The sequence below is a fragment of the Nesoenas mayeri genome (genome assembly GCF_963082525.1).
Source record: "Nesoenas mayeri genome assembly, chromosome: 6".
Classification (NCBI taxonomy): Eukaryota; Metazoa; Chordata; class Aves; order Columbiformes; family Columbidae; genus Nesoenas; species Nesoenas mayeri.
This window is the reverse complement of record NC_137545.1, coordinates 7,696,554-7,718,438: the sequence shown is the minus strand read 5'-3', so window position 1 is coordinate 7,718,438 and position 21,885 is coordinate 7,696,554. Positions and strand designations below refer to the sequence as shown.

Here is a 21,885-nt window from a genome sequence, read left to right as displayed (position 1 = left end):
TTTATACCCAAATATGTACAGTGTCCCACTGTTTTACCTTTCTAAGCTTCTTCAGCAAGTTATACATTATGAAACAATGTTCCATGGGACAAATAATTAAGCATTACATATTAATACATAGAAAAGGTAAGTTCCTTTGTAGTTAACCACTTCTGTGACTACTTAGTAATGTTCTCTAATGAACTCGCCTCTACAGTACCTTCATTATTAACAAGGTTTCATGAGATAGCGTAACTATCTAAATGTCAGTTCAGCCCAGTTCACTCATTGAGGAAAAAAATTAAACAAGTTTTCCAAGAGCTCAGGTTCCAGCATTCTCTTACCAGTGTCACTATTGCACATTCAGCTGTCAGCTGTGCGGCACTGAAAAGCGTCCGAACAAAGCGGTAGATGTGCTTGTGATCGGGATCATGCTTGTAGTAGTCGTCTGGAACTTCTTCCCGCTGAAAGAAAGTTCTGAGTTACCAAAAATCTGTCTTGCTTAATATTGACTTTGAAGATCAGACACATAGGCCTTGTTCTTGAGAGATTCCAGAAAGGCAACAAAGCTAACAGCTAGGTTTAACTGTGACACCATGCAAAACTTCTTCTAAATACAGGGGAGAGGAAAAGCTTACAAATAGACAGTCTAAAGCAATCCTAAAATGAGAATTCTGACCCTGTCCCATGCTGATGCTCAGCACATTCCTGGAGGGATGAAACTTCAAAAGTTTTCATGTGGTTTTGTAGTTTAAAATACCCAAGTAACAGTGGCAAGTACAGTGAAAAAACAGGTTTAGGAATAATAGTCAGAAATAACGTGGGCAGGATCCCCCTGGTGTAATTCCTGTGCTATGGGCAGTACAAAAGCACATCTAGAAGAACATTTTTTGCTGATGAACTGCGGAGGAAATGACTGGACTGGTATTTGTGACTAAGCCCTGTGATGCTGGTAACTTGAAGTTTGTTACTTGTGCTATTAGGGCAAATAGAGCCTGGATTTGGACTCCTTGTGACCAAATCTTTCCAGGACAAGGTGTGTATAGATGTCTTCCAGCTAATTAACCTTCCAAAGGAACTGCAGGTACCCAGGGAAACCCCACTGCTATAGACACTAAAAAGCCACTTCTATCCCCTCAGCAGCAGACATACAGCTTTACTGTATTTCTGGCTGTATTCTGCAGTGAGATACAACAGACCTTTACATGTTCCTTAAAAAACAGTGATTTTCCTCTATTCATACTCATTAAATAGGAGGTGGGCTCTATGAAAGGACTGAAAGATGTCAAAACAAAGAAATTGATGGAGTTCATCTTACATAAATAATCTTCAATGTGAAACAACAGATTCAGGCAGGTCAAGCAGTTTGGGACCAGGATTTTCTCTTGAAGTGCCACAGTCCATACAAGAAATCCCCTTAAGTTCATTATTTTTATTGAGTAAAGAGTTGTATGTGTTCAAGTGTGTAATTACAAGCACAATGGGTCATGTTTAGAGATGAAACTAAGAAACTTAAAATATTTGTTTATTAAAAACTGTTTATTAAGCCAAATCCGTGAGATGGATGAAGCTGCATTCACTCAGCTAACCCCAGAGCAAAGTGAATTTTCAAAGGCACTAGAGCTTTATTAAATAAATCTCAAATGAAAAAAAAACCCACAAGTAAGTGGTTCTGTAGGACAGTCACTGAGCTCACAGTGACCAAACCGGACACAAAAAGCACACGCTCCACTCCTGAGCTTGCCTGTACCGGGAGGTTTTGCGTCGTAAAGATTGGCTAAAATGGTGCAGCAGAACCTGGCACATGAAAATCACATGTGAACGCTCCCTGCGGTTACTGCAAGCAGCATTAAGCCTATTTGCTTTAAAATTTTGCCTTTCAGGTTTTTCAAAGCCTGACTCACTGTCTCCTCCTTTGTGGGATGCCTCATGTATTATGTTCTCCTGTTTGCAGTCATTTAAAAGGTTAGGCACATATCTACTAACCATGTCTTCCTAAATAAATAGGAAACAATTAGTGTTAAAGAGGGGAAAAGAGTCAGACAAGAAAGTTCTGATATAAACTATACAAAAACCAGCATGTGTTTGCTTTCTATTTATATTCAAAGCATAGAAAACCAAACATATTTTGCAACATTCAGAAAGACTGAGTTCTGTTCATGGTCTACCTGATATCAGAAGTCCAGAGGACACTGTCTGCACTGTATTTTACATATAAAGATACAGTTTAAGATCAATTTTGCTTGTGACCCAGTGCTAAGACATTTTTATGACTTATACAGTACAAATCAAGGTGTTACAAGATACATTGTTTCCCCAAAAATATGACAGGGTCTTCTATTATTTTTCACTTCAAAAGATGCATTAGGACTTATTTTCAGCGGATGTCTTATTTTTCCATGAATGACAATCTACATTTATTCTTGAACAAAAAATCAACATTTGTTCAAATATAGTCATGTCATCACATTCTGGAGCATCATCATAGCTCTCCAAACCCTGAATTCCATGGTGAATTTCCTGGGACTCTGTTTCCTTTAGAACCACTGGCCCCAATTTCTCATGTCTGCAGTTGTCTGTCAGGTGTCTGCTTTTCTTGGTGAAGGGTCTGTCTGTCCTGCTGCATTCTATCGCCAGTTAATTGTACTTTTTTTACATGTGTAGCTGCCTGGACACTATTTAAATTTACTTTAGTTATGAACTGTAACTAAGGCTTATTTTTGGAGTAGGGCTTATATTTTGAGCATCCTCAAAAATACTGAAAAATCATGGTAGGGCTTATTTTGGGGGTAGGGCTTATTTTTTGGGAAATAGGGTATGTATATTGATACACATTCAGAGGATCAAAAAGTTACACTTACTGTGAGAGGATGAGATTTTTCATCAAAAATATCCAATGATCTGTCAGAATCTCTACAAAGAAAAATCTTTGTTTTAGTAACAAAAAACGTATTCATTGTTAAAGAGGATAAAAGGACATATTTTATAGCTCAGCTTCTCCTAGAATATGGTATGAAGTTATATTGTATTTTTGCAAAGCATTTAACGATGAGATCTTACAACTGAATATCTAAGAAGCTAAACAATGAATAGCTAACCATGTTCTCATATCGTGCTTAGTACAGTTCTCCCTTAAAATGTGAGACTGTCTTGTTAATAACATTTATTTCAAAGAAGGCAGCTGTAGCTTTGAAGCATAGGCTGTAACTAGCTATAATGGCAAGGGTTATTTTTATTTGTACACAGGACAGTGTTCCTTCACCCATCAGAACTCGTCTGTACCTCTGTATTCAGGAAACGCTACGCAAAGTTCCAAGGCTGATTTATAGTGAGTTAAGTGTATTCTCCGCACTCCCTGTTTTGATTTTTTTAATGCTTCATTCTCAATGAAGCACGTGCCATTGGATGAGTGTATTACTGACCCTCCTGTAACGGCTCAAAAGGGGGTACAAAGAGGAAACAGATACAGCATAAACTATTGAATTTTTCAACTCCTCTGAGTTGTAGGAGCTGTCACTGAAGTGACCAAGACCATATCCTTGGCTCAAAAAGAAAGTTGTTCTATTTCAGAAAAAAACATGTTCACTCACCTGTTCTTTATATGGTAGTATATTGCTAATGTTACACTGAAAAAAAGAAGAAAAAAAGAAAACATTTAACAATGCACATTCTGTGCTCACTATTCCACTGCAAAAGCTGTTATTTGGGGCCAAGTGTCCAGAATCCATTATGAATCAGTTTCCTCTCACATACTCCGTGTCTCATTCGTGGTGTTTACCTGCCTGAACAGAAACTGGCCAAATCAGATTTGACAGCCAAAATACTTTTATATTTATTGTACAGATATTTGTGCCACAAATATTATAGCACATTTTAAACGCACACCTTCATTGCCTGATTAGGTGATATTTACTGAAAGTGCAGATTATTCACAACTAAAATATAATAAAAGTTCTAACTGATGTCACATACACTGTCACAGAGATTCTGTTGATGTTTCAACTCTGTATCTCTGGCTAATTTAAGACCTCTCTTTGTAAAGAGAACAATAAAGATACCAGCTGTACCCCACTTTGAAATGGCACACACACTATCCTTCAGGTTCTTTCTCTAGAAAAGGAGAAGCGACATGCTAGATACCTCTGTTTGAAACCAAATTTGAAAGCAACAAATCAACTTAAACATTTAGAAACTCCACTAAGAGCAGTAAAGCCTTTGGGGCCTGAAGCCACTTTGTGTTACTTTCCCTTCAAGCACAGTAAAACTCTCAATTCTCAGCTGGTATCGCCTATGCACAAAGAACTGTCTCTGTGGCACCCAGAACAACAGGTCAAAGAGCCATTTCCAGGGGAGACCCAAGAAGACAAAATAGTTATTAAATTCATCTGCCTGAAATAACAAGTATACAAAGAAAAAGAAAGGCTAGAACTATACATAAAACCAATGCCATCAACATACTGTTATCCACAACTAGAGGGCAGACTAATACCACTGGCAAGTAGCAAACAGTCCTGCGAACTCTTCCTGCAATCCCATACAAAATCCATTTCCAGTTTTCCTAGATTGAGAACCTGATTCAGCAGAGCTGTGCTCCTCTCATTCAAGGGAACAGACAAGACCGCCACAAAACCCCAAATAACCCTCGCAATGCTCCTCAGCCCCATGTTGGTGATAAATGGCTCTTACCACTTTATTGTGCTTCTAAGGTTGGGCTGGCTGACGGTGCTGTCATCTATAAATATTGTTGAGCACGAGCTGTATTTTTTCGTAAGCTGCCCAGGAGAAACCTTAGGGGCAAAAAAAAAGAAAAAGAAAAGAAGAGAAATCCATTGAAGAAGAGAGATTCTGTAAGCGTTGTTTACCACATCAAATACTGGCTTTATACCCCAAGTAGTTACTGCAGAGGTCTTTGGAGATGGCTGCTCCTGCTATGTAAGCTACAACCATAGCCATAAAGTTCCTGAGGATACCTTTTCTATAAGACATGTTTATAAATCATCCTTTGTAACATACATAAACATACAACATGTTTTTAGATAAGCAATTTTCAGCAGAAACAGCTGTGGCTAAAGCAGCAAGTCCTCCGATTTTCTCAGTTCTCCACTCCATTCTTGCCAGTTCGGGGCTCAGTCTTCCCTCTCTATGATGTACTTCATTTCCCTGCAACTCCATAATCTTCTCCTTTCTTTCATATCCTATACCTTTGCATTTTTTGGTTATCCAGTATCACTCCCTGTAAAGATAGTTTTGCATTTGGGTTTCTGTCTTGTTAAATTTTAGAAAAGAAGAAACCTCTTCCTGACATTGCTCACTTCACTCAGGTCTTCTTTAGCATCTGGAATCCGGAAATAAAATTGCTACTACCACGCATCCTTTTACTACTAAGAGCAAGCGATGTGTTCCATCATCTATCCTAATCCTGTAGATTTCATACTGTAAGAAATCTTCCTGTATAAAACTAAGTCAGGCTTCTCAGAGCATTTTTAGAGAACACCTTGGACTGGAGCTAGGATGTCAGAATTGAGGGAGGAGTTCTGATCAAGCAATTCAAGGTTCATTAGTTTTTACCAGAATCTTTTTAAATGCCTTGTCTAAAAACTTGAAAATGTTCCATATGAGAATGCTGGCACGTTTCACAACTCAGTGGCTGGCTGAGAATATCTCTCATTCTAGCTGAAGTTTGCCAGGAAAAACAAGCACTTTGGTGCTGGCAGATTAGAGCTGAAACTGTAATTGAAAGAAGAAGAAGAAGAAGAAGAAAAAGAACCATCCCTCATAATCATACTAAATACAACAGACTTGAAATGTCATTATCTTACCAGTAACTTCTCAGTAGATGCTTCTGCCAGACAGTATGTTTTAAGCTTCATGTTAATAACTTCCATTCCTGCTTTACTAGTCAACAATTTTTGTCCATTTATTATTGACAGTGCATCTTTCTTGTACATTTTTTTGGTAGGTGAAGCGTCAAAACCAACTGATATTTGCGGGAGAAGCTTAGAGCATATTTTCATATTTTAAAACTAATGTATTATCATTTATGATGCTGATGATAATACTTGTTTATCATTGTCTTCATGCTGTACACATTTCTTACAATATGACCTGTAATGATGCTCAAACACCAAGTCATTTAAGACTTGTCAGCTGAGAAATTAATAGAGTTTTATTTCTATTTAAAAAAACAATGTAGGCAGTTTGACTTATATTTTCTCCTTTACTGTTCTGAAATGCGCAAGACCGATACAACAAAAAAATCCATTCCTATTCTTTTGACACCAGCCATTCTATGGCTGTGATACTGTGCCCACTTGGCTTATTTTTTAAAGACAGGCAAAGATAATTCCATTTTATTTTGCTAAGGAGGATCTGAAACATGTATAGAACATATACCTAGAACTGCAACCATTGTTTCTTGAATTTGTCCTGATATATTAATATTATCTCTATAGCACACTAAGAATTTGTTTTACTTACATGATTGATGTGGTTACTCTTCCTCTTCTCTCGCACTAGAAAGAGGACGGAAGAATGTGAACTGTAAGGTTTCTAAAATACAATCCAAGTTTACATTCAATCAGGTCACACTATTAACTTAGTCTTTGAAGCACATGAGTATTACAAATATCAAATTTGACTTTATGTGTCTGGAAAAGTAGTTTAAGGAAAAATATTCAGTTTTATCAAGCTAATAAACTACATAATCCTCCCAGCTATCCACACGTACATTTAGGAACTACTTCTACCCATCGCAGCAAGCAAAAATGTCTCAGCTTGGAAAAGATGCATCACGACAAACGGGATGACTTCAGGTAGTTCCAACAACGTCCAACATCCTACAGCAACCCCTGAGCAAACAGAAGTGAAACCTTCACACACTGAACCTGCCCAATACACACAAGGGAGTGAGGTGCCCAGCATCGTACACGTGTTTTCTCCTCCTGTTAGACAGGAGAAGGTTAAAAGGTATTTCACTATGCAGAAGATGCTGGCACAAGCTAAGCCTCTTTATCATGTAACAGCAACCATGTTGTTTGATTGTTTATAACTGTGTCAGCTTTTTAAAAAAGATTGTAAGGTTTAACTTCCAGCGGTAAGAGCAGCAGTAAAACGGTGCTGTTAAAGAAGAGCTGCGCACTGCGGATGCACGGAAAGCTACACAAATGTGACCAGCCTGGCCAGGTGACTCCTCCAAAGTTTTGACCTCAGATCATTACCACTTGTTGGCAGGACACATTCTCTTACATATTTAGAAAAATTAACAACTGGAAGAGAGTATCCACATTTTTTTGGTCTTTTTGCATAAATCAAAACTCAATCCTGATAACATCTCAGTGAGAGAGAACCTACAGATATTAATTTATACTACTTCTATGAAAGGTTAACTACAGAAGATCTAGTAAAATCAGAAAATAAATTCTTCTGGCTTGTCCATAAAAATACCCTGTAAAAACCAATTCATCCAGCTAATAAAAATTTCAGAGGATAGTTTAATAGTTATCACATCACCTAGCAGACCAACTGCTGTTGATAAAACTGGTTTACTACTTGCCATAAAACTCTGAATAGCAGGTTTGCAAGTGAAAAACACGTCAAAATAATTCTGCTTTTCTGTGGCAAAGCTATGCCCACGTAGAAGACATGCTGCAGCTTTCCATCAACACATCCATCCTCAAGAGAAATGGGTATTAGAAAACACACCTCTTCAAACAAGAACCAACTACAAGAGGAACAGAAGCATTTTTAAAATAATATCTTCAGCTCCTTCTTACTTGCAACTTCAAAATGTACTATTGTGAGAATTCTTTTTTGTTTGTGTAATATGGAACTACCTCTACTTTTTAACAGCACTTGGAATGCTCAAGCTATAGTAGTTGTTCAAAACTAACTTCATTAAGTAAACAAGAGATTTGCAAAGAAACTGAAAATCACAGTGCATGCATGTAATTAAAACCATGATTCAAGAATAATTATGCTACTAAACTATTCAAACAGTTTAAACCAACATATTCAAAAGCAACTGATATAGACTGAATGCTTGGGCTTATTATTCCTTATAGAAAACTGTCCTGGGTCATAAAAACCCATCATTGCTTGAAGCTTGAATGACACTAGTGAGGAAAGCCTTGCTCCTTCAGACCACTAGGATCCAGACTCTGAAATCTCCTGATTTTTAAGCATTTAGAAGAACACGTGATTTTAAGTGTTAGGTAAAATAGCCTACAAACACATTTCTGTGTAAACACGTGAATTATTAATCCTATGTTTTGAAATAATTAATGTAATTAAGTGTTCTCGAGCTGTATATTTAAAACAGGCAGTCTTTTCACAGGTTTTCTCCCACCTCTTTTGTTTTTTTTAATTGGAAAAAACTTACCATCTGTTTGAGACTTGCTCAGGAAAATTGTGCTTGCTCTGGGATGATCAGATGGATTAGATTCCAAGGCTAAATCTGAAACAGAAAGGACAAAAAAAAGGAGAGACATTTAAAAGAAGAATATTATTACTGCAACAATTCCACCCAACCTTAAAATGCTCGAGCACAGTGATGGACACAAGATTAGAAACACCTAGAATAGGCTGTCTCTCTAAAGCAAAATCTTACTTTAGCCAAGATAAATAAAAATCCGACATTTTCCCCTTTCAAAAAAAAAGCCTGTGGACTTATTCCTACTGCCATGAAACTCTGAAATAGCTTCTGGTTTCCATCAAAACAGTCTGGAAAGGGAGATCTCAGAAATCAACATACACGCATACATCTCCAAACGTCAGTGTGTGCCCCTGCACGTTAGGATGTTATGGTAGGGTAGCTGGATGTGGAGCCTTCACATTCTGGAGCCCACACTGCTGATCTTTCATTCTGCTTTAGGTACCCAATGCTGCAGGAAACAATCTCAGCGGTCTTAGAAAAGAACCTCATAAGTTTTACAGTGCTGATAAATATCAAAACATGGATCTTACACTATTCTGTTCTTTTGGAATTCCAAGTAGAACCCTATACAGCTAACATATATTTACTGAAGAACAAAATGTTTGCTTTAATCCTTTGCCACAATGAATGAGCGATCACATCAGATGATGATATATTACTCCCTTAGATTAACATGGGAGTGAGCACTAAAAAGTTTGTTGGTGAAACTGTAAACATCATGATGAAATGTTGAGCTGCATTAGAAACAGCTGTTCTGAGGAAGTCATGCTACAGACACACTGACTTACATGAACGTATGAACAGAATAACCCAGTAGCGTGTTCCTGTATGACCTGGAAAGAGCACATTCGCATCCACTGACATTTGTCATCCTGATCTTCCTGTGTGCTACTTACGCCATGCTAACCATGCAAGGTCACAAACTTGCATGTTGGTGTTTTAAGGCTGAATGCCAATGCAGTTGCCACACCCTTAAAAAAACAAAGCTAATAATCACCATCAACTTTTAATGAAAAAAAAATCTTAAGGAGGTTTTCATGCACCCAACTAACAGAACTCGGGTTAAATAGTAGCCAATGTATGCACAAACTGTCTGGGTGCTGGAAGTCTTAATTATGTGAATGTTTTGTGCTACCTAACCCGTAGCACAGCCACAGCCTCACATGTCAGCAAGTGAACGTAACTGCAAAAGTACGTGTGTCCCCAAGAGTTCTCATTCCAGACTCCCACTGGCACCCAACACCGGTATCCAGACCTGGATGTTTTCCAAGTGCTTGGCTTACAACATCACTGATCTTGGTCCAACAGCACTGCTCTGACACTGCTCCGGGATGCAACCACTGCCATTTCCAATCTCTGCTGTGTAAGGAAGGTAGCAACCTCTACTTAGGAACACAAAGATTGTTCAATCAGGAATATCCCTCTGTCTCGAAAAAGGCCAGAGTCAGCTATGACAGCAGACCATCTCAAGCAGTTTTTATAAGATAACTTACAGAAAACAGTGCTCCTACTTTCACCCTAATGTGCTCATTCATGGCACACAGTGAACACACACCTAAATTTAATCATGTAGTTAAAATGCAAGAAGTCGTGGTTTAGAAGCCCTAGAACAGAATTTGCCATACAGGTCATACCTGAAGTACCACTAATACACATCTGATTTTTGAAAAAAAAATCCAGCACACAACAGTATGTCATACTGGCACATTTTAACTACTGTTTGCAACATCAACAAAATAGTATAACTGTTGTTTAAAATTTGCCCACAACGTTGACCAACTCTAGTTTCTAATGCTAGCACGCTACTAAAAAAACCACAAACTAACAAAAAACCAAACACAAAAACAAACCCACAAACTTTGGCACAGACCAAGAAATTCACTAATAATGGCAAACATTAAGCAATTTTTTAGATTTGAGAAAGAAGCAATTCAGAAGTTGAAGTGTTTTGCTAGTTTACCAAATAACTTAAGTATTGTCAACAGGTAGAACAAGACAGCGACACACAGATTTAAAATATACATTATTATTAGCAAGTTACGATGCAAAGAGAGCAAACAGCTTAGGATTTATTTATTTACAGTCCAGCAGCAATTTTTAGAAGAACTGGATAGGTCAGGTTAGAAAGGACCTCAACAGGTATCTACTTCAACCTCTTGCTGAAAACAGGGTCAGCTATGAGGTAAAAAAACACACCTAACATCTTGACTTCCCTGAAATATTTACTTACTTTGAAACTATATGACTTGTTAAAGCTCACTTCTTATATTGTTTTTGCCTCTTCTTGTGCTCTGCTATATCTGTGCTTCTCAGATGTTAGAAATGAGGTCTAGGGCTAAAAGCACTCCAAGAATTAAACACAACATGCATTATACAACCAGAGTAATGGTACTAATGAAGTCCAAGACCCATTGTGCAGCCCCTCGTACAAAACCCCACCAGAAGGGATCAAGACCAACTCCAGCTATGCTTCTTATCGCAGAATAACAGGGCATTACCAGAAACAGTACATCTGCTTTTGTGTTGCAAGAGACTGCAAGGAAAAATACATTTAGTAGACTGCATCCCTGTAACTTTCCTCTTGTAAGCAGGCAGAGAATTTTAAGCATCCTTTCTGTGCTGTTCTCTGGACAATGCTGTCTTCCAAGCAATGGAAAAATTAGTCGTATGATTTGTTCTTCCTAAATTATCAGTGGTGCTCATGAAATACCAAAAAGCAACAGCAATACAGCTCATGAAGGAAGCAGAAGGCAAGAGACAGATAAGGATATGAGAAGAAGTAAAATGTAATGGAAAACACAGCACAAGAAAAGCCAGAGGAAGAGACTGATCTGTCTGCAAACAATTTGACTCACAACCAAGCATAACTCCTAATACTTCATCCTGGTAGCACATACAAGTCCAAAAACAACCTACCTAGCCCTGAAAATAAGGGTGACTCTTGATGAGATGTCTGACAGAAAGCTCCAGCTCCACAGAAAGTTAGCAAAAGAAGAAAGCAGCACGGTATGCTACAGGATGACCAGGAATAATGGGACTTAAGTAAAAGATCTTCTGTCCTTTCCCCAACACAAAATCCACCAAGACTTTACTTTTATTCATGTGTCATACAAGAACGTGTGTGGGTTTTAGGAATTTATAATGCTAGCTACTTACCCACTGTTTTACACACCTCCATGGGTGATTTCTAAGGATTAAGAACACATTTTGCACGCTGCATCGTGCTACATAGATTATCTCATGAATAAAGCTGACAGATGTAACTAAGTAGCAGACCTTTGACAGTTCCTCTACTTTAGAACACTAAAATATTGCATTTCCTTTAATAGATTTAGCCCCATCCTCTGTGTTACTAAAGAGCAGTAACATTTTGATACATATTTAAAGCATTAAATCATAATACAATCTCTTTGCTGTAAATTGAGTTTCTTCCCTTGCTTGATGGGGTACTAGCTTTGATTAATGGTTGAGCTTCCCTTATATTTCATTAACTTACAGTGTGAGAGATGCGAGTCACTTAACACTCCCAATAAAGATTTGAAATTTAAAACAAATTCAACTAACAGATTTGCTCACTTCAGAAAGTCTGTTGTTCCTACCAATAACTTCATAGAAAGTTATTTGTCCTTTACATTATGTTATTCTATTTCTACTCTCAAAAATGTTCATAAAAGTTACGATTCTGGTTTCTAAACCCAACCTTGCTTTACTCCTCCTCAGCCGCAGCAAACACACCACAGATCCCAGCACACAGAGGTTGTTTTCCATTTGCCTTCTCCTGTCATGTCCTCATTACACACAGGTTATTCTACCTTTTAAATGCTCCATGGGTGGCTTCTTCCCCAGATCTGGACAGGATGAAAGCACTTTGATTTCATTATTCATCTTCAACAAAATACACCTCTCTCCCATAATGGGGTGGAATCAAAAGATACAAAACCTGCTCTGTTTTCATAATTAATATAAGCAAATTTGAATACATAAACGACTGGATCTGTTGTGTAACAAAATGCTTTCAAACACAACCAGTTCTCAGAAAGAAACTCTATTCTGAGGGAGAACCTTGGTGAAAACAATCTCAACCAACACTTGCATATGCATAGGTCCCTTAAAAACACTCCTAACTCCCCAGAGGAGTTTATTTCTCTTTATTTGAGAAGGAAAAGAACTAAAACCAACCCCCACAGTTGGCTGTGTTCACAAAAAGGCAGAATTGTTGAGCTGAAGAGACCTCCTGAGATCACCTAAGTGATGCGTCCAGACCATCCCAGGACTGTCAGTCCAGGTTTGCATAGCTCCACACACAGACACTTCACAGCCTCTCCGGGCAACCTGTGCGGTGTCTGATCACCCACATTGTTCAACTATTATTCTAAAGATCACGACTTTACACAATACACACAGAAGGATGGTGCAAAGCCATTTAAAATCTGTCAGTTGTTCATTACAGCACTACTACAAGAACAGCAATATTATTACCAATACCCAGCACATATTTAAGTAGAACTCTAATGCTTTAGAAGGCTGCAGAAATTAGTTCAATATACAAGCTCTCTTACTTAAGAATGAATTATTTGCTCTTTTACACCATACTCCTAAGTTGAGCTGGTTTAACAGGAAACTGACACAGCAAACGTTTCAAATTTGCTACTAAAATCAGAAGAACTCAGAAAGCAAAATTGCAGACCAGCTATTAAATACTGTGGGCTAGCCATGGTTCAAGTTATCTATTCATTTCTGTGGTTTTTAAAGAAATCAATACATTGTTAGTGTTCTTGCACTTCTTAAACTGCAGAAGGGTCCCCAGCAAGTCCCAGTATGATCCTCTTGCACTTGCTCCACAGCCCAAGCTGGGGAAATGCGATGGAGAGATCTGCTCCACCATACACAATACCGTGTTTCACAATGTGCCTGCTGGGGTTAGAATCACTTCTACACGTTCTAGCTGAGCAGAACAGCAGGATCTCAGGAGTGCCCTGAATTCTACACTGAAGGCTAATAGGAAGGAAAACGACATGTCCCTAGGATTTTATGTTGGAACTAGAAGGAAAACAGTAGGCCACAAGCTAAACCTTAAAAGTAACTAAGATTTTGTTAGAGATGTGTTTCTGTATTGTATCTAACATAGGACCATTTAAAAAGTCAAGGAGAAATAATCTGTCCTATGCTGTCCAGTTTTTATTCCCCACATGTGCCTTTAAACTTAGAACAATTCACTACCAGGAGAAGCTAAAGCAGAAATCCGCAGCTCTGATTTTTTTATAAGCTAAATAAAAATTTCTAATGGTACACATTAAAGATCAACCAAATTTTATACTCCCAGATCCATGCTGATTACTGCCAGTGTAAGGGAAGCTTTCCCCCATAACAACTCTTCACAGCCTTACGTCTCACAAGACATGGTTCCAAAGGACAGACAGGTGAGTAGCAGAAATTTCAGTCTCATCTGGTGTCTGCAGGCAACCAAAATAAGATGCAGTGTACTGTGTGTTAGGTGCCATATGCCACCTGATGGGAATGGCAGATGTTTTTTTCTCCTCTTCCACTTGCTCGTATTACTGTAAACTTCATATAAAGTCTGGGTTTTTATGAAAGTTAACAGGTTCATCAAGCTTTGTGCCATTTTAAGCACAAGCTCAAGCAGTCACTCCTCACAGAGGCTTTGTGGATTCTCAGCTTACCTGCAGTTTGGTCTATAAAAGTAAAATAACTATCTGCATAATAAAACATGTCCGACAGTTCTACAGAAAAGCTGTTTTTCTGCCTTTGAAATAAACTGGCATTCAAGAGTTTACTGAGTCTGACTGACATGTTTGATGACAAGCCAGTGTTACTTTTCACACTGGAAAAAACCCAACAACTATGTTTGATTACTGCAGTGACTCAAGACCCTTTCAGAACGCCAAACAGAAGCGAAGCTGTGCTCTACACACAGCCCATCAAACACTGCAGAGTGCTACCTGGTTGTCACTGAGATTTTCATGTCAGCTCCTGATATCTGCATCACCTGCAAGTATGATCTTCAGCTTTATACATCTGGCTTTACTACACATCTAAATAAACAACATTGAGCTTTTTAAGCCAGTTGCATTTTTGTTTGTCTCTTCAAGTGGAAACATTCAGAGTTTTCTTCTGAAATCATTATTTTTATAGTCAATGAAATAAAAAAGAACATTCAAACTCTAGCTGTAATGAAAAAAAAAACACTAATAAATTTAGAAATCTCCAGATTAGCTTGTTGGCAAGGACCTACAGATCCAAGTTCTGGGTTCTTAATGTTTGGTAGCATTCTCATCCTGCCTCCCAGAGTCAATTCTTCCTTCTTCCTCTATGTGGACAAAACACTGTTAGAAACCTTAACTTAATGTGTAATGCAAAGTTGGGAGGAGCAGGTTTTTGGTTTTGTTGGCTCGTGCAAGAGTTCATTACCCTGCTAGTCCGCTTTTCAGTATGACCTCACCACACCAATCACACTTGAGAGAACAGACACTTCTAGAGACAAAACTTCTGTGGCTCTGAAACATTTACCTTGACAGGTAGGGGGGAAAAGAACAAGGCTCCTAAAGACAGACAGAAGAGGAAAGGATACTACAGATAAGTTACATGAATTAATTCAGTTTCCTTAATTCCATAAGCTTCACCAAACTGTTCATGTTAGACATCAATTTCCTTTCAATATTTTCCATTTTATGAAGATGTCTTGGTTATAATAACTGTTATATTGGAAGCCTGAAGAAATACACTGACCAAAACAAACCAACCAGTTCCCTTCCATATGATTTTCATGTATATATGTTCCATATCAACTATTAAAACCTAAGGCTTACATAAACTTGCTCACTGCAGAAGTCTCCATGATTTAATTATATGAGAAAAGAAGATTGCCTAGGTGTCAGCAGTACCAAAGCATTAGAAATACCAATACTATACCATGGTGATGATTTCTTCTATTAAAAATTCCCAAATTTGTAGATCAATTTCATCATTGCTTCTGAACGACTTATCAACTCCACCACAGGTACTTTACAGATCACTTTGTAAAGGCCATGGCATTAGGTACCTCAAGCCAACAACATGGAAAGTGTTTTCAGCCTTGTATAGAGTCAATTCTTTTACATCTGTCAAGATGACATGCTCTTTGTAATGGCTACCAATACCTATGTAGTTAATTAAATCCTAGTCAGTTATAGGAAAGAGATATTGAGAGTTTTTAGGAAAGAAGAGTGAGCACAAGTTACATGAAAAACTCAGTGAATACAAGGAAAAAGGAGAGGGAACACCAGCAAATGGACCAGAGCATCAGTTGGTTTTCACCTTCAACTTCACATCTGTCTAAGTAGGTAACAGCATTTGTCAGCTTATTTAGCTGCAGATCTTCAAATACAGGGGTAACAAAAACAACATGAGATGGTTAAGCCTTTCCTGTGCTGAAAGCTGCTGGCATCAAAAAGCTAACTCCTTGCATCAGAGTGTTCATCTTATTTTTAAATTTAACTTACTAACATTTTTGCCAGGATTAAAAAAAAAAAAACAACACAACATGAAAAAAAAACCCTCCACCCACATGCTTGAAGTAAGCTGACATTATATAAGAGAGGAACAAATGAACAGTATTTAGACCTTCTGCAAGAAACTTTATACACAAGCTGCTGGTGAAATCAGATCACAGACAATCAACATATTCAAGTACCTGTTCGACTCCAACACTGTTTAATAACTGTGGCATGTAGGCAACGTGAAGCTTGCTCCTTTCAGCCTCCAGAGAGCCGGGGGCTGTTGAAAGAAGTAGCCTCAGAGGTACTTGAAGAGTTATTGTAGGCACTAGTCTGTCTGAGCCTGTTTAGCTCAATCTGACTTCTTTCTCTATGAACTCCCCTCTTCAAAATCCCCTTCTGTTTTTTTTCCTAATGTCTGCATGACGACTGCATCCCACTCAGCACCCCTCCTGATCCCACTTGCTGTTCCCTCTCATGCCCGATTGTCTTTTCCCTCATCATTCTCCAGGCGAAGGTACCAGCTAATTTTTGCCCGACCAGTTAGTTCAGCAGGTCTAGACTCTGCCCTTGGTTCATGCAAGCCAGGCAAACTTCTGCTCAAGACTGCTGAACTCAGTAAACAGCAGTGGTGGAGGGAGATAATGTTTTCAAGTACAAGTGAGAAAAGTCTGCCAAGCAAGGTCTTGTTCTAGTTTTATCCAAGGACCAGAGAATTTATGAAAAATTAGATCTATGCTTAAAAATAGAGATCTGGCAAAAAAGTGCCAGCCATAATAAGTTCTCCCCCAAATAACCAGAAAAAAAAAAAAATCACAGGAAAAAAGAAGCCCAAAATAAAGATTAGCAGACATTCATTTGGGAGGAGCTGGGGGGAACAACCCACAGAAGAAAAAACCAAAACAAACACAACACCCAAACAAACCACACACACTCCAGAACCAGCAGTCAGCACAGCCCAAACAGCATGTTAAGATCAAAGAGCTGCTGCTTCTAAAACTAGATAAGAAAGCCTTTTTGGTCAATTCAAACTGCTTCGGACTGTTGCTTGCATGCTGGAAGAAGAAACACATAATGCTCTGCTGACCAGTCAACTAGCATCTTTAGGTTCACTTTAGTTTTTGATAGCTAACATTAATAGTAGGCATGAACCCATCTGGAAGAAACTATTAAAGTTATGTTTATTCCCATTTACTTAAGGAAGGCTTATTTCTCATTCTAAAGAAGTGTGAATAGGTTATGGCTCAGTATCCTGAGAACCAGAAAATCTAAAAGTCATCCTTTAAGTTCTCTCATAGCAATGGATCTAAGAGCCCTTTCTCATTTGAACTTTCGTTGAAACATTACACTTTCACAGTGGGTTTTATCTCCATCTCACTTACCACTCCTTTTTTTATCTTATATAAATACCACTTCATAACCTCCCCATTTTAAGAAAGTGAGTTTTTTGTTTTGTTTTGTTTAATTCTGATATGACACAGACAATGCAAGACTGGAAAGCAGTGCTTGTCAACTAGCGTGCTGGAGAGCTACAGAATAATCCTCATTTAAGAGCACAGACCTGCAAGGACCACATTCCACTTGCTACAAAAAAGCAAGACAAAACAATACAATACAAAACCAAACAAAAAGTCCAAAGCTCAGTTGGTAACTTTTGCATTCCTGATACCCCCAAAACATTCAATTTTAGAAAAACAAGTGCAAATGTATTTAGACAGACTTAAGAACAACAAACAACTTAAGGAATGAAGCATCACATTTGGATGCTAGCTTTCTGATATATTTAGCTGTGTTCTTAGAAACTCCTAGAACTGAGCAGCATGGAACAAAAATAGCCAAGATGATCATGACTTTTTTTCCCTGCAGCTTTCTCCCTTTTCCCCCCACCAAAGCATTCAAGAAAAGACAGTTTATAAGTTCTCAGCTTTGTGTTACAAGCAAAATTGTCCTCCTGGCTAAGCCATGACACTATACATTCATAAACTGTAGAAGTAATATTTATCCCTCAAATAAAACTGCTGGACTACTTACCACTATAGCAACAAACTAATGCTACATAGTAGTCAACAGCACAGAGACATGCAGGCTTCTTGCACAGTTTGGATATGCTGACAGCTTTTCTATCCCAGAGTTAAGAGGGATAAGCGTAGCTATCTGGTATATGCAAGTGCTGCGTTTACAGATTTATTATTTTCATATAAGTTCTTAAATGAACCAGATAGCAGCACCACTTAAAATGTCATCATAACATCCGATTCGTAACACTTGATTTCAGACTTCAAAAACAATGCTTTACATTTTGAAGTTAGCTGCTTCAATCCTACCCAGGTAGTACTTTATAACATTCAACACGAGAAGTTTTCCTTCTAATACTGTCCATCCAGATTTGCACTTTCATAAAGATATCAAACTTTGGTGGGGTTTTTTTGGAGCCCAAAGCATTTATATCAATCAGAAAACTAGTACACAAACAGCATCTATCATTTGTAGCAGATCTACTTCTGAGGCCATGTAATAGTGAACCACACGCCACAGTAAAATTGATCTTTAAAACCATCTAAAACATATACTAGTTATGCAGTTCTAATTTTAGGATTACCTGCTGTCTCAAGACTAAGGTTTCCATAGCCACAAAAGTAACATTTGTGACTGACAGCTACTATCTTGTTCTTGGACTATACACTTTAATTCATGTCTGCAAATTCAAAAAATTAAGCACTTCCCTACTTCAAGGCCAGTTCTGACATCTGGAAGAATTCACAATTAAGCCCTGTTACTTAGCACTGCTACCATGATCACATATTAAAGATTCAAACAAATACAACTCTTATTCCTGAGCAGATTTATTCAGCTTAGGCATTTTTGTTCGGCTTATTGGAATCTTTAGAGAGTTTAGCTCCTCCTCTCTTAACAAGTATGAGAGAGTTGAGAGATTTCTGTAATACCATCTTGCAAAAATAAAGCTTTATTTCTCCTAGATGGCAAATATAATTTCTCCTACTGCTATGCTGCACAGCTGTCTCAAAGGACATCCAAGGGGCTGACTGTTCCATCTCATTTCTGTAACAGCTGCACCATATGGTGCTGTGCAGAACCACACAAGTTTAATAATTCCATTTCTGAAGGTTTCCTCACACTCTTCTACAGCCAATTGCTCTCTGATAGACATATTTTTTTTCCGAAGTTCGACAAGTGTGGAGGGCCAGTGATCATTGTTACTGCATGCATTGTACATTAAAACAACAAACAGGCTACCCTTTTTCAACTGAATATATTTCATATAGGTGTGGTCATAATTATGAAAAGGGATAGCAAGACGCTTGTTAATTAAACTAAGTTTTGAATATTATAAGCTAATACACTGTGCCGTGTGCTTATGGCATCATGTGAACACAGACAGGAGCACCCCAACCTGTTACGTGTTGTCTCGGTAACTCACTGCAGCACCAACCCGCAAGCACTTCCTGGGCATGTCTGAAAAGAAGACGCATCACAGAGCAAATCTGCCTGACACCAGGGCTCCAGGTACAAATGCAAGGAATCCGAACAGCAAACACATATTTCCTGGGAGCTCAAGGAAGGCAAATCGGGAACACTGAGGGCTACATGGCAAGGAACCTCGGTGTAACGAGCCCACAGCTATAACCGAGCGTCCTGCATAGCTACATTACAAATTACCCACGTCCAGCCACAATGATGTCATATGCACACAATCTTTGTGATTCTTAATTCCCTTATTCCCCACACACCCTCTTCCTTCCTCCTGTTCAACAGAGACTGGCAACGCAGCAGCTTTTGAAAACTGCCTGAACGTTACGACTGAGTCACGACTCCATAGTTAAGGAGAAGCGATCAGCCCCAACGGGAGCACCCGGGGGCTCCGCCACGATTCTTCTGGGTTCCCCGACCCCTCTCTCCATGGGGCCAGCGGGGCAGCCAGGGAGGAGAAGGGGGGACCGGCCGCTCCCCCGCCCTTGGCCGCGCTACTTGCTCACTGGCTGCGGTGGCTTTTCCTCGGGGAAGAGCTCCCCGCCCGCGGCCGCGGCCCGCGGGCGCTGTCAGAGCTGACAGCCGCACGGAACTTTGCTTGGGGCGCGGCCGGGTCCAACCCCAGCATGGCCCGCACGCCGCCCCCGCCGCCGGGACACAGGGGGCGCAGCGCGGCCGGGGACTGCCCGAGCACCCACCCGCGGCGGGGCGGGAACGCGGCCCCGCCGCTCCCCGCCGCGGCCCCGCTCACCATCCGGGAACTCCCGGTCGCTGATGTGCTGGAGGTGCGGGCCGCCGCCGCCGGGGTCCGAGTCCCCCGACTCGGCCTCCGCCGAGCCCGAGCCGCCGCCGCCGCCCGCCGCCGCCGCCTGGTACGCGTCCGTCCAGCGATCGGGCCCCGGCGCTGCCCCGCCGCCGCGGGCCCGGCTGAGCTTGGGGCTGGCGTCCGGGGATACGCAGCAGGTGACGGTGTTGCCCATGGAGCTCGGAGCTCCCCCGCCGGGCCCCCGGCGACGCGGCTCCCGGGCTGGGGCGGGGGAGGGGGCGGAGGGGGAGCCGAGGCGCCGGGCGGAGGGCGGGCGGGGGGAGGCGGGCCGGGCCTCAGCGCCGCATCACCGCCGCATCACATCATCATCACCGCCGCCTCCGCCCCAACGGCCGCGCGAGCCCCCCGCCTCCTGCGCGCGGCAACCAACGGACCTCGCGCGAGCGGCCACCGTCCCCCGGGCCGGGGGGTGCGGGGGGGAGGGGGAGGGGGAGGCCCAGCCCCGCCTCGCTCCCACCCAATCACCTCCCGCCGGGGCGCCGCGTGACGCCGCTCCGCCAATGGGCGCGGGGTTCGTCACGCCGCCGGCGCCCCGCCCCTTCCTGGCCCGCCCCCCCGTTGCTCCCCACGCGCACACGCAGCTCCGGCCACCGCCCCTTCGGCTCCGCCCCCCGGGCGGGGCCACGCCATTGACCACGCCCCCCGAGCGCCCGGCTCGCGCGGCCGGGCCGCGCACGTGCTGCAGCAGCAGCAGCAAAACAGTGCTGTAATAATAAAGTAACAATAGAGTATAACAATAAAAAATACAGAAATGTATTAATAAATAAGAGAAATAATAGCGTGCCTGCGTGCTGTCCCCGCGGCGGCTGCGCCCAGAGAGGCTCAGCGGGGGGCGCCGGCAGCCTCCGCGCTGCGCCGGGCCGTTCTGAGGGTTGGCTGCGAGCCTCGCCTGCTCTTTCCCCCCATTAGTAAAGGCTTTAAGGGCTTCCATGTTGGTCTGGAGCGCCGTGCTCACCTGCCCACGCACACGCTGGGTGGGCAGCTGGGTGGTGGGGGGTCACAGCGGCCACCTGGGAGTCACTTCCAGTCACTTTGGGGTGAAGTCCCTCCAGCAGTTGAGCATAAGCAATGATATGTCCCTGCTGCATCCTTATGGCTTGTGGTTTGCTGCCCTGCGTTTCACCTGCCTGCAGCCTGGGCCGCAAACGTTACGTGCAGCCCTTGGGATTTGCAGGGACTTCTGGTTGGCTGTATTGAAAGTCTCCGGCAGCTGTGGGTTCGCGTGGTGGGTCTGAGCTACCTGAGAGCTGCCCAGACGACTGGAACGCTCAAATACGCTCCAGGGAAGGTGGATTACAGGGCAAGATCCCCACAGCAGCCAGGGGCCCTGATAAACATGGATTTAAGTCGCTCTGCAGTGGATCACCTCGCTATCGCCACAAAAATTTACCTCTGGGCTCTGATAAGAAGAATGGCCCTGCAGAAGACTTAAGAACACATAAAGCATTACAAAACGCTGCTATTGTGCTGGCAGTTATTCCAGAGATAGGCACGCTCAGGGTTTTACTCCATTTTGTAGGACAAATCCCAACACTGGCTCTCCCATGTGATCGCAGAGAGGAAGCCATAGATGCTGCATTTCTAGAATCTGTGCAACTTCATCTCAGACACAATAAAGGGAGGAACCAAATGATTTATAATTATTCCCTCAGACTGACAAATTATAC

The 21,885-nt window shown here is 41.2% G+C and overlaps 1 protein-coding gene across 2 annotated transcripts in view; it reads right to left on the bottom strand.

Annotated features, from left to right (window-relative positions):
- CCNYL1 (cyclin Y like 1) overlaps positions 1-20,660 on the bottom strand; it is a 31,073-nt gene extending 10,413 nt beyond the window's left edge. For both annotated transcript variants that reach the window (XR_013922296.1, XM_080347127.1), the window contains exons 1-7: positions 20,144-20,660; positions 8,357-8,431; positions 6,457-6,491; positions 4,666-4,766; positions 3,570-3,605; positions 2,841-2,892; positions 324-443 (exon numbers count right to left, since the gene is read on the bottom strand). Coding sequence is in view for 1 of the 2 variants with exons in the window: in XM_080347127.1 (XP_080203253.1) it covers positions 324-443; positions 2,841-2,892; positions 3,570-3,605; positions 4,666-4,766; positions 6,457-6,491; positions 8,357-8,431; positions 20,144-20,372 (648 nt within the window). In the remaining variant the exon portion in view is untranslated. The remainder of the gene's footprint in view (positions 1-323; positions 444-2,840; positions 2,893-3,569; positions 3,606-4,665; positions 4,767-6,456; positions 6,492-8,356; positions 8,432-20,143) is intronic.
- Positions 20,661-21,885: the final 1,225 nt, after the last annotated feature.